The 13,196-nt window shown below is 41.5% G+C and overlaps 1 protein-coding gene across 10 annotated transcripts in view; it reads left to right on the forward strand.

The window, feature by feature from the left end:
* The window catches only part of FNDC3B (fibronectin type III domain containing 3B), a 357,231-nt gene that overhangs the window by 188,669 nt on the left and 155,366 nt on the right, over window positions 1-13,196 (forward strand). For all 10 annotated transcript variants that reach the window (XM_070243255.1, XM_070243250.1, XM_023623306.2 and 7 more), the window contains exon 6: window positions 2,172-2,453. In XM_070243255.1, coding sequence (XP_070099356.1) covers window positions 2,172-2,453 — 282 coding nt within the window. The remainder of the gene's footprint in view (window positions 1-2,171; window positions 2,454-13,196) is intronic.

Genomic DNA, 13,196 nt, shown 5'->3' on the forward strand with positions numbered 1-13,196 from the left:
TTTTTAAAAAAGTATTCAGTGCTTTGACACAGTATACATTAAATATATGAGCGTTTGTCAGTTTTCTGGTTGGGTCTGAGCTTAATGACATCGTGAAAATGAAAAGCGTTGGCTGTTGACTCATCGCTTGATGAAGAGTGTCTGACCTGCCTGTTTTAGCCATCTGTTAGTCAGATACCACATAACTACTGTTTTGTAAATGGCGTCCTTTGCAATTTTAGATAACAGTATGATTTAAATCATCATTAGAATTATGAAAAAAATTAGTATCTTCATTTTATAGTGTATTTTGGTTTAATTTCATTAAACTAACACAGAGCAATAATGTATAAATAAAAGTGCCTTCATTGATTTCGAATTAAAGCAGTACAGTAAAACAAAATACTTTTGATTTATAAATAAAGAGCCGTTTATATATTCTCTTACCTTAGTTCTTAATGTGCATATCTAAAAGCTATTTAAACATTCAGTTTCCCAAATCATAAGAGTTTAAAAAGTTCTAGACATGTTTTCAAAGATTATTATATTAGTTCCCATGGTGAATATTTTAAATCTCAAGTGTAATGCATTCTGATTTTTAAAACATTTGCCATTCTTTTTGTATGTTTGGATGTAATTCATTTGGGCATATGCTCTTTGAGGAGGGTTGTATTTGTTTTTTCACACTTTCTAGTGCACATTGGTTGTCTTGTGAAGATGTGCTTTTTAAAGATCTTCCTTAAGGTACATGAACAGAAAGAAAATGAAAAGTGGAGCTTTGCCCTGGAACAACTGAAACATCAGTTGTGAAGTGACGTGGGGTGACCCTGCGTTCCTGGGGTGCCTGGGGCAGTCCTGGTGTAGGTCTTCATTGTCTAGAGAAATGATTACGAGTGCTCCCTTTTTGCTCTCAGAAGTGTTCGGGTTTGGATGGTAATCTTTATGGTCACTCTATGCACTTGGGGCCCTTTTCTCTTATAAACACATAAGGACTCAATCTCTGTGTTAGGTATTATTGTTTTTATTAATGCCTAAATATAATTTTAAATTGACTTAAAAATTTATGTTTAAAATAAATGTTTTCCCTTAAGATCATGAGATTATTTTGCAGGCTTCCATTTTCTTTGAGCTACTTAAAAATATGCATAGTGAAGGCAGGTGACATTCTACTGGTCAATGCGTCTTGTCTCCTCATTACTCCAGAATAGAAGTTTGGGACCACAGCTTCTTATATTTGGCACCAAGTTGTGGAGATGGCTTATATTTACCCCTACAATTTCTCCTTGAACATTTCCCCTGATTCTGTGAGCTTTGGTTGTGGTTTGATGAGCAGTGCCATGTCCACGCTCAGGATTCGAACCAACGAAACACTGGGCCGCCTGCAGCAGAGTGTGCAAACTTAACCACTCGGCCACGGGGCCAGCCCTGCTTTGGTTATTTTTAATGGAAATTTCTCATCTCCTCATTTTACTAAGTTTTGTTCAAATATTGCCTCTTTGATTTGCCACAAATAATTCCTGATATTCTGGTTGCTCTAGACTTTCCAGCAGAAATGCTGTTCTATCCACAAGGATAAGTACGCCTTTAAGTGTCTATTCTAAAGACATATTTAAGGGGGTGATTTATTCATTCTAACTTTTTTGTATATTGCAACTACTGAAAACATTTTGAGAGGCAAAATCAGACTTAGTTATAAATTCAGCTAGAATATGAATGCTATATGGACCGTAACCTTGTCTTCTGTTCAGTATTTTCCATAATTTCTGGAACATTCCTCAACACACAGTATAGTTTTTAATGATTATTCTTTGATTGGTTAGAAACGAATAGGAATATTTTAAACATGCATGATATGTATATCATCTTGTCTTTTTTTTTTTTTTGCTGAGGAAGACTCGCCCTGAGCTGACATCGGTTGCCAATCTTCCTCTATTTTGTTTGTGAGCTGCCACCACAGCATGGCCTGACGAGTGGTGTAGGTCCACACCAGGGGACTGAACCCGGGCCACCGAGTAGAGTGTGCTGAACTTAACCACTAGGCCTCCAGGGCTGGCCTTCATTTTCTTTAAAATAGTTTTGTATATATTTAGTAATATTTTAAACATCTTTATGAGTCAGGTCTTTTGACCATTGGATAATTTATTATTGCAAATGTACACTGAGCTTGCATTTGTCACAATCATCCATTTTAGAAATTATACCACTCTATGGAATGTCGAGCTACATTACACGGGAAGACCAGTACAGCAAGCCTCCACATAAAAAACTGAAAGACCGCCAGATCGACCGCCAGAATCGCCTCAACAGCCCTCCGTCTTCGATCTACAAAAGCAGCTGCACAACCGTGTACAATGGCTACGGGAAGGGCCACGGCGGGGGAGGCGGGGGAGGCGGCAGCGGTGGTGGTCCGGGAATTAAGAAGACAGAGCGGCGAGCAAGAAGCAGTCCGAAGTCGAATGATTCAGACTTGCAAGGTAATGTGCAAAGACGTTTGCTATAAAGAGTGAGTTAGGGGACAGGGACGTCCTAAAAGAAACATGTTTTACATTAGAACGTTATTTCATCGTGCTTGATCATTCTGCTAGGAATAATTGGCTAGACCTTCTCTGAGCTTTCTCTTGGAACAGAATGTTGCATCATGTCTTTTTTATTAATTCTTCCTGGCAGATATATGATTTTTTGGTCAAATGTGCTGTGTAACCTTCTACTTAATCCCAGGAACACGGATCAGAAAGTGTTTTCACGTTAGCCTTCTTTGCTGCTTCACTCTAAGTAGACGGATGTGGAAGAGATCCAAAGTAAAACAATTACTCTTTCTAAGAAGTAGAGGGCTAGTTTAAATCTCAAAATAATTACACCTCATAAACCCAGATGTAATTACTTCTGTGCTGTAGTGGAATTTATCATTGTGCAACAGGAATATATTTCCGTTTAGTTTTAGGCATCAGTTATTGTTGACTGCCACCTTCGACATCCCGAGCGAAGTATTCCTAGGCCGAGAATGAGACGGTAGAACTGGGTCACCACATACAGCCTGAGAGACATCTGCTTGAGAGGACATGTGTTTTTTTTGTAGATTAATCTTGCAGCTATAGATCAGTTAATTTGGGCAAGAATGTGTATGTGTTTTAAATGAAGTTTTTTAGGTAAGATATAAAGACAACCTATTTTGATGCCACAGGAGTTAAAAACAGAGGCTTTTTATATGTGCGTATATAGAAGACTGACTTAAGTAAGCAAAAGAAGGTGACATTTTGATAAGTGAAGTGCGTTTACAGATATAATTAAAGAAAGCCGTGAACAACTGTAAAAGGATAGAACCAATTATAACACTGATTAAATATACTGTTTCCTTCTTGGACCTCATCCAGGTAGAAATAGGGACCGTGTATGTGACAATGTACCTGTGAATTAAAACAACGCAGGTTGTGTATATTTGATAGTGTAGGGAAGACGGGCCCCTGTTGGGGCAGAGGAAAATTAGGTAAAACCAGACATTGGCATCAGCATTTCCCCCTGTATTGTTTATGAGCGAATTGTGGCATGAAAAAGAGGATTAGTAAGATAAAGTGAAAAGTTATTTCTGAGTGAAATGTATTACATGTTCTTTCAACCTTTGTTCTTTGTTCTTTTCTATATTTTCCAAGTTTTATGTAATCATGCATTATTCTTATGGTTAGTAAACAAAACAGAAACAAGTATGTGAAAGAGACCCAAGGTTCCGTAGGCCTTTAAACAGCTCTTAAGGCTTAGTGCTATGTCTGCCATATAAAAGAATTTTTAGTCAAATGACACTACCATGTCTAAGTTTGAAGTTAGAGTACTAGCAATATTATCATTTTTAACCATAAGCATGTAAGAGAATTCACACCAAAAAATTAACAATAGGTTTTCCTAAGGAGAATTTTAGTCTATAGAAAGGAGAAAAAGAATGTATAAACTGTCTTCAGCTTGAATGTCCATTTGCTAAAATGGAATTGAAAACTTGAGTCCTGACAAAAACCTGCACACGAAGGTTCATAGCAGCTTTATTCCTAATTGCCAAAACTTGGAAGCAACCAGGATGTCCTTTGGTAAGTGGATGGATAAATAAACTGTGGTACATCCAGACAATGGAATATTACTCAGCACTCAAACGAGATGAGTTCTCCAGCTGTGAAAAGACATGGAGGACCCTTCAGTGCACATTAGTAAGTGGAACAAGTCAATCTGAAAAGGCTACATTCTGTATGATTCCAACTAGAAGATAGGAAAAGGCGAACTACAGAGGCAGTAAAATCTGCAGTATTCAGGGCTTCAGGGGAAGGGCGGGATGAATATATGGAGCACCCAGGACTTTTAGGGCAGTGAAACTACTCTGTGTGATACTATAATGGTGGATGCATGTCAATATGTTTGTCAAAACCCATAGAATGTACCACACCAAGAGGTACATAGACACTAATGTAAACTCTGGACTTTGGGTGATGGTGCCATGTCAGTATAGGTCCATCAGTTGTAAGAAATGTACTACTCTGCTGTGGGATTTTGATGGGTGAGACAGGCTGTGTGTATGTGGGGGCAGGATATGTATGTGGGCATTCTCTGTACCTTCTGTGCAATTTTGCTGTGAACATAAAACTGCTCTAAAAAAACAAAGTCTGTTAAAAAATAAATACCTGAGGAAATTGAGGACAAGTAAGATGAAGACATGAGTATGGTTGTATATAAAAGAATGCTTTAGAACTGCTTGATGTAGGCCATATATTTGGCTTTGAGCTTCCTGGTTGCCAAAGCAAAGAGGGAAACATGAATCAGGTGGAGTAGATGAACAAAAGCGCCTCTTGTTCGTGGAGTCCATTGTGTGGTTCATATGCTTTGGTCCTGTCTACCTTGGGATGTGGTTGCTGCCTAAAGGGATCCCGAAGGCTTTTGTCTGCCTTCTCGTAAATGGGAGCGTTCTCCCAGGGTATCTTTTTACTTGAATTTGCTGCATCTGGCTTCTATCCCCAAGAAACAGTTCTCTTAAATAATTTTTAAGTTTACAACGCTGTCTGATTAATATTAAGGTGTACTTAATACTAGTGTGATTGACCTGTTTACATTCATATGTGGTGTGCCCAGGAATAGGATGAATACTTCATCATGATTTGTGGCTTGTGACATTTTCCTACATTCTACTTAATTTAATTTAAAATTTAATTCCCTGACTTTTGAGGGAATCTATTTGAGTTGCTTACCGTTTCACTACTTATAAAAGACAAATATTTTTTTAAAAAAAAGGGCGCACTTTAACTTTGTACCTGGTGTTGTGATGAGACTAAGTACGTGTAAAAGAAGCAAACAAAATCTAAACAAATAAATATATTTAAAAGATGGAGATAAATTAATTACTCTCTCGTGTCCTGGTTCTCTCAGTTGACTGTACTGTAGGAACACTGGTGGGACTTCAAAACAAATACAGATCCTGAAACCTTATTTTAGACCTAGTAAGTCGAAATGCCTTTGCCTGATCTGGCTTCATGTTCTTATCAAACCTCTACTGGGAATGGTGGTCGCCAGCGTAGGGAACTACCGTTCTAATGGTAAGGATGGTCACAGAGGGTGTGCTTCACCAAGTTGGACATGATAGGAGGTAGGAACATTGTTTAATTCACCATTCTCTCCCCACCTTCTAGAACTATGTCTGGCACATAGTAGGGACTCAGTAAATATTTGTGGAATGAATCTTGTGTTCTTTATTGCTTTGTTTTCCAGAACAAGCTTTCTGTTTGAACACATGGCGCTATTGTACTATTTCCTTTTCCTAAAACAAATTGCTGCTCTGCTCAAGGATACTGCCCTGCAGCCGGCCCCTCGTTTCGTTTGCTGTTACCTTCGCGAAGACAGCTTAGCCAGGACAGAGTCCCACGGCGCCCTCAGGGACATGCAGGATTCCTGTCTCCTTACACTGCCATGGGGCTAATGGTGTGATGTGGCAGAGAATAGTGGGGACTTTGGTATCAGATGTATTTGGCTTAGAATTGGAGTTTGTCACTTCCTATTTGCTTTTAGTATTCCCTGAATCTCTGTGTCCTCATTTGTGAAATGGGTATTTTAATTCCCATTATTAAATATTAAAAATCGCCTAGCTCAGTTCCTAACATCTCAGTATAATGGTAACCCTTGTTATTGAATATTCTTATTGTCTCCCTCCTGTAATCTTAGGATCACCTCGACCCAAGATATACTCTTTACAAAACAGGTGTCTCTCTACCCTCACCTCCGATGGCTTTCCTTCTTCCCTTCATGCCTTCTCCCTGTAACTCCTACCCCTGTAAGCCAGGAGTGGCTTTCTTCTGCTTAAACCCGTCTTAGGTTTTGAAAGCTAAGCCCTGTCCTCTGGACCCACTACCCTGAAAGTCACATGCAGGTTCTCTGAGAGAGGTTGCTACTGGTGTAGAAATGTGCCACCTACCCTGAGGTGCCAGATTTCATACATGTTCTCATCATCTCCTTATGGAACACTTACAGCTCTGAGTGAGAGAGAACTCTGGATACTCTCTTAGGGCATCCTTTATCGTGGACCCTGTCTTTGTCATCTCCTCTTACATTTCTTATAAGCTCGGTTTATGATCCCCATTGCTCAGTCTGGTCCTCAGTAGGCCTTCCCGAAGGACCACCTTATGTTTTAAGATGTGATTATCCATTTTCCCCTCCATCCCATCCTCTGTATTACAGCTGCAGCTGCATCAGATCCAAACATGCCACTCCCCTCCTTAAGGAACCTCCATGGTGGTCCCCACTGTTCAGAGAATGAAGTCTGAACTGCTTGATGTGGCACTTGCTTGCCTCCCAAAGTACTTCAGATTTCCCCACCAGGTGCCAAAAGATTTGCCCCATTTCATGAATACACCTCATTCTCTCTTCTTGGCCTGTCCTACTCCCTCTGGCAGCAAACTCCACCTCAGTTCTTCAAGAACCAGCTGAAATAGCACCTCCTCTGTGAAGCCTGCCTGTCTTCCCAAGGCTTAATAATGGCAGATTAGTTAGGGAAAAAATATTTCAAGAATTTGTCCCTTCTTTTCCTTTGCCAGCGTTTGATGTTAGACCAGCGCTTGGGCACCAAGTCCATAGTTGTTCAAGGACAGGAATGGAAAAGTTTGACCTTGTATGCACAATGTCGTGCATGAGCTAGGCCTTGAGCCTGTTTTGTGGCTAAAACCCAGTGAAAATGGTCACGTTGCCTTTCATCACAGAGGCTAAAGAAATTCCTCGCTCTTCATTGAGTGAGTGGGAAATTCCATTCCTTCGATTTCATCCTTGGTAAGAACCAAAGTGTACGATATTAAGGCAGTTACCCAGTGGGATGCAGGTTTGTAACTGAGATCTCCCAATTTTCAACATGAGCTGTATTTCCTTTGTCGTACATCCTCAGAAAGGAGAGTGACAGGGCCGGCCCGGTGGCGCAGCAGTTAAGTTCGCACGTCCTGCTTCTTGGTGACCCGGGGTTCGCCGGTTTGGATCCCGGGTGCAGACATGGCACCGCTTGGCGTGCCGTGCTGTGGTAGGCGTCCCGCATATAAAGTAGAGGGAGATGGGCATGGATGTTAGCTCAGGGCCACCTTCCTCATCAAAAAAAAGAGGAGGACTGGCAGTAGTTAGCTCAGGGCTAATCTTCCTCAAAAAAAAAGAAAAAAAGGAGAGTGAGGTTAATGGCTAGTATTGTTTTAGAAAGGATTATGTGAAGCCAGAGTGAAATAACAGCTTTGATAAGGATCCACTGTCTAATAATATGAACAGACCAAAGCAATCCCGTTAATTATGGTGTGTGTGTGTCTGTGTGTATGAGGAACTCCAGCAGGGAGAGAGGGAGAGACGACGTCAAGAGTGCTAAGTCACAATCTCCAGACACTTTTTTTTGTGTAAAACTGTGTTGTGTTTGCCATTAATACTGCTGACCTTTCCCTCGTCCCTGGGTTTACCCCAGGAGTGAAGATGTCTTTTTCAATCAATATTTAATAATTTAAAACTTTAATGGAACTGTAAGAGACAGTCGTTTGTATTTTGGATTGTGTGATATGTAGCAAGTCATTTCACTAGGCCTCAGATTCCCTTTCAGTAAAACGAACAGGTTAGGGTCATTGATTTTCAAAATCTTATTAATGAGCATATTTTCCTTTTTCAAACACTCTTATGGGGATCCCCAATTAAATACAGTATCCTCCCCCCACGGTAGTGATGCGGGGTCGGTGAGCCGAGGAGTCGAAAGAAAGATTTCTTAGACTCTCAAGATCTGGCACTAGTGCTCTTTTATTTAGAGAATAGTGTGGAATAGCATGGGGACAGGACCCATGGGCAGTCAGAGCTTCTGCTGCCGCCACTTCTGCTGCCGCCGCTTCTGCTGCCCCCGCTGGCATGGGGACAGGGCCCATGGGCAGGCAGAGCAGCTGCTGCCCCCGCTGGCATGGGGACAGGACCCATGGGCAGGCAGAGCTGGTGCGTGGGGACAGGACCCACGGGCAGTCAGAGCTCCTGCTGCTGCCCCGAGTTGAGGGTTAGGGCTAATTTTATAAGGCATGGGTACGTGACTTATTTTTACTGGAGAAAAGAAAAGATGATGTAAAAAGTCATTAAATGATTTCAGTGCAGATGGGGTCTGGTTATTGTGCGGTCATATAACTTTAGATACGAATCTGGCCATATAGATCGGCATGTAGGTGAGGATGCCCTGGGCTTCTCTCCCTGGGGCGGTCCTAATTCATACCATAAAAAAAGTCCACTGGGTTGTATAGTTTGGCATGTAGGCCAGGTCACCTTGGGCTTCTCTAGCTGGGGCAGCCTTAATCCACATCAGTAGTACTTGTATAATGACAAACACGTACTGGTGGTGGGAGAGACCTCTTTGTGTTGTAACATATAGGTAATAGCTCATGTGAAAACTTCTAGAACTTACAGTGCCATGTGGGACAAAATGGTGAGAATTCCAAATATAGAAGAAAACTCTTGGCATTTGACCTTTGGAATTGTTGAAAATCCAAAGATTCAGTTACACTCCAGATGGAATTCCACCACATAGTCGTAATTTCTGGTTGTCACACCAAAAGCCGGTGACAAAAGCATTGCTCTTGTGCTTTTCTCCTTCAGAGATCACAAGCTGCCTTCTGACCCAGGAGTATTCCTTATTTCCAGGTTTTGTATTCTAGTTTCTTCTCAGAGGATCCTCCCTGACATTTTTTCTCTTCCTGTATTTTGCTATTACTTCTCAGAAACCAGAATCTGACCCCAACATCTGTTTACCCAAAATTAGCATGAAAATGTACTCATTCTGCAGATAAGAATTACTGTAGTAAGGTTTGGGATGGCGTCTTCCGCTAGAGGTCTGAGATCATGAACACTTGTGGGTCCTTGGAGTGTGTCCTTTTGCTGGATGGCGGGGGCTTTGGGAGGGGGTGGCTGCATCCATCCACCTGTGCAGGGCTGACAGTGGTTTCCTTTGTTTGCAAGGACGAGCTGCTGTTAATAAGGTCTGGAATGTTGGGAGTCAAGGCAGGTTTTCTTTTGGCATCTCTTGGTCTTGGCTCCCTATAAGAGAGAACACTGGTGCTTTTCTGTTTCAAATAAGATATTTAGTGGGGCTTTCACACTTCATGAGTGGCTGACTTCTCCTTTCACTTGCAACCTTTTCTGTCTCAGGAGTGCATATCCTCCTACGCATGCTCAGACAGGGTGTCTGGCAAGAGACTTTGGTTGTGGAGGGGGCAGAGTTCTTCTTTTCTCCAGAAGTGTGTGCTTTCCTCACTGTATTTGAAAATGTCATTTCTAGATGGACTTCCATTATTGCTTCGTCTCTGAGGTCTGTAGTTGATGATAAATCCTGTGTGTTTTCACCGGTCTGCAGCTGCTTATGAATCCTAAGCATGGCAGAAATATCAAGAAAACATGAAAAAAAAATTACAAGTGAGCTCAGGTCAGTGGAATTCACCCATCTTTCTGCCAAGTACAGTCTGAAAAGTGAAAATAGTCCAAACAAACCCAAATAGCTTTTATTTTGTACAAGGTCTATGTGGAGCCCTGGATCAAAAGGCAAGAGACATTCGTTTTGGCAGGAAACTGGGCAATTAAAACCCTCACTTCCATGTCAGACGTGGGCTGCCAGATCCATCCCCTGGTCTTGGAGGCCTCTGAGTGACTCTGGTTGAAGTATGAACAGACTTCCAGGCCTTGCAGCAACTGCCTACGTGGGGGATGGGAAAGGAGACAGGTTTGGAGACAGAAGGTGGTTTTCAGAAGCCTTCTGACCTGGGCGTTATCCTCTGAGGACCAGAGCTAGAAAAGTCAAACTACGAATAACTCTTTTTCTGTAAGACCCCAGTATGCTGGTTTTTTTTCCTTATAGAGGTGTTGACTTCACTGGTGCAAAAGTAAATGTATGGCCCAACAGAGAGGAAACTGGAGCCCAGGTTCTTGCTAATGAGTGGAGTGGGGAGTAGCCTTATCAGGTTGCATCACATATCCTATCTTTTTGTCTTTTGGGCCCCCCCCGCCCCCGTATTTTTGTTGCAGTCTGGAATGTTTTAAAGATGTTAACTACATGATTCTTTCAACAGGCAGGATGAGGTATTTTTGTCATGTCACGTTAAGAAGTCTTAACCCCTTAAATCATACTGGAAGCTTCACATTTTTCACTTACATATAAAAAGACAAACGTGAAAAAATTCTTTGAGTTTTATTTTGAAAAGAATGTTCAGCAGAAGATTGAGGGCAGAATTTTGATTAGTTTCTCCCATATGTAGTACTTAACTCTGTGAACCCATATTATTTTCTCTGCCTTTTTGCTTTCTTGGGAACTGATCATAGAGGCATTTAGATGACATCAGAACCCATGTTGGTAAAATACATGTCATCCCAAAGAATCCTTTAAACAGCAGGTATAAGTGATGACATGGTTTGTTTCTGGTACATATGTAACCTTCAATTTTATTGAATTGAAACTTTTATATGTTATTCTCTCATTTAGCTAAGCTGAATTCTGAATTTAACTGGGTCAGAGGTCATCGTCACAAATGTGCCGTACTTTGAAACAGAATAACGTACTAGTTGGGATCTTACAGATCTAAGTTTAGTCCCAGTTCTGCCACTTGTGAGCTGTGTGCCTTTTTGAGCAAGATAGTTAATGTCTCAAACCATCGATTTCTTCATGTATGTATAAAATGGAGTAATTAATAACATCTATTTCAGAGGGCTGTCATGAACTCTTAATACAATTTCAGACACTTACTAAGCACTTTAAAAATGTTACGGAGTGTGAGTGAAGAAAGACCATGACATTTTTCTGCTCGTGAGAACTGCCTCCTGTGGGTCATGTTGGCGGAACCCCTGGCCTGTGAGCGCCCCTAAGCGTGCTGAAGGGCGAGGCATCCTGCAGTCTCGGTCAGGGTTGAATGACCTTGAGTGCCAAGGACTTGAGATATGAGAGGATTCCAAGGGGCGTCCACTGCCCCCAAAATTCTCCTGACTATTGCTACCCACATACAACTTGATGAATTCTGGGCTAGAGTAAAATTCAGCCCTGCCTCCTCATCTTTCCTCTGCCTCGTCTCTGGGCTGGATTCTCTTGTAAGGCTGTGGAGTAGAGCATGACAGGCCAGCCTGATTCTCTGTTTGAACCTGCTCAACACATTGACTGCTTTAAATTACTTTGCTAGATATTAGAAGTGTTTGGGGAAAAAAGGAGGGGGGGTTAGCTGGAGACGACTTGGGCAACCAACAGTTTCTCTATATTTTGCTAAAACACTCATATTACTTGCTGTAGGACAGTTAGTTGACCCAGGTGGATAAGCTAACTAGGAAACCCACTAAATTTCAAAGTCTTAGACAATTTTTCCTTATACCTTGGAAGTCGTCATCACGTCCACATTCTATTGGTCACATAATGTATCTATTGATACGTTATGGAAGGCATCTACACAGGTGTGCATACCAGGAGAGAATGACCATGGGTGGGTAGGGGAGGGTGGTGTCACAGAGGCTGGCCATCCACAACGTAGTGTGTGGAATCAGAAACTATTTCTGTTAAACTCTATCTGGAATAGTCTCAGCATTTGTGATAGAATTTTGGGAACTTTCCAGCTGTTATGTCAACATTGATCTTGTCACTGAATCTTTTTCCATGGAATGGTCCTCTAGGATCCTTACATATCACTACTGTAGGAAGAGGCAGGGTGTGGAATCTGTGATTTTGTGGGATGAGTGTATTGTAATTAGACAATTATAGTCAGTATTGCAAATGTGCTAATTATAGATCATCCTTCTGCCATGACCAGCCTTGGCATTTATTTTAAATTTAATTTGCCCAACCAAGCACACCACGCTGTAGCAGACTATATTACCCTGTTCCAATTTTTGGTACTGTTAATCAGCCCTTGAACTTTGATTAAGAGTTGACTAGAGAACACAGGTACGAAATGAGAAAGGTCCATGGGATACAGTGGTGATACTAGCTCTCAGTGCTTGTGATTTACAATTTACAAAGGTAAAGAATTTAAATGTCCCTACAGAGGACAATAAAATTTCCTCTTTTTCCCTCTGGTGCTGAATTTGCATTTTGACCTTCCTTTCCCCGATTCTAACTACTGCTTTGCAGCTGCATCAGAAGAATGAGACTGTCCCTGTAGGTATTGTGGACAGGAAAGGCCAGGTAATAGTAGTGGGGATGACTTGCTCCAAGCACAAAAGGGAGCTGTGACGATTCAGGAAGACTGGAAAATGAGGCGGCGGGCGAGCAGTGAGAAGGGCCACAGAGGAAGGGCACGCTGAAATAAAGGAAGCGGCCCAAGAGGAAAACAAGTAGAGTGAAAGGAGCAAACACAGTGGACAGGGAAGATTAGATGGACTGTGGAATAAAGATAATTTGGAAAAAAACGAGGCAGAAAATAAGAGAGGTTTCATGGTTCCATTTTTATGTATTCCGTTCCTCCCACTAGGTTAACATTTTCCGGACGAGTGAGGTGGAGAGGGGAAAGCCTTTTTCACCTATGTGTGTGCTCCGTGAGCTCTTTTTTTTAATGGCTCCTCTTTGAACAAATCTCGATGTGACTAAATCTCTTACTCTTTTTCCCATTTGGACTTTCCCAATACTTAGGTATTCCTCCTGCCAGTGTACGTTGATTTGATAAGCAGATTAAAAGCGAAGTCTTATGCAGAACTTTGAAAGGAGTTAGCAGTACACTAGATTGAGCTATTGGCTTTTTGAATAG

Source organism: Equus caballus, chromosome 19, assembly GCF_041296265.1.
Source record: "Equus caballus isolate H_3958 breed thoroughbred chromosome 19, TB-T2T, whole genome shotgun sequence".
Classification (NCBI taxonomy): domain Eukaryota; kingdom Metazoa; phylum Chordata; class Mammalia; order Perissodactyla; family Equidae; genus Equus; species Equus caballus.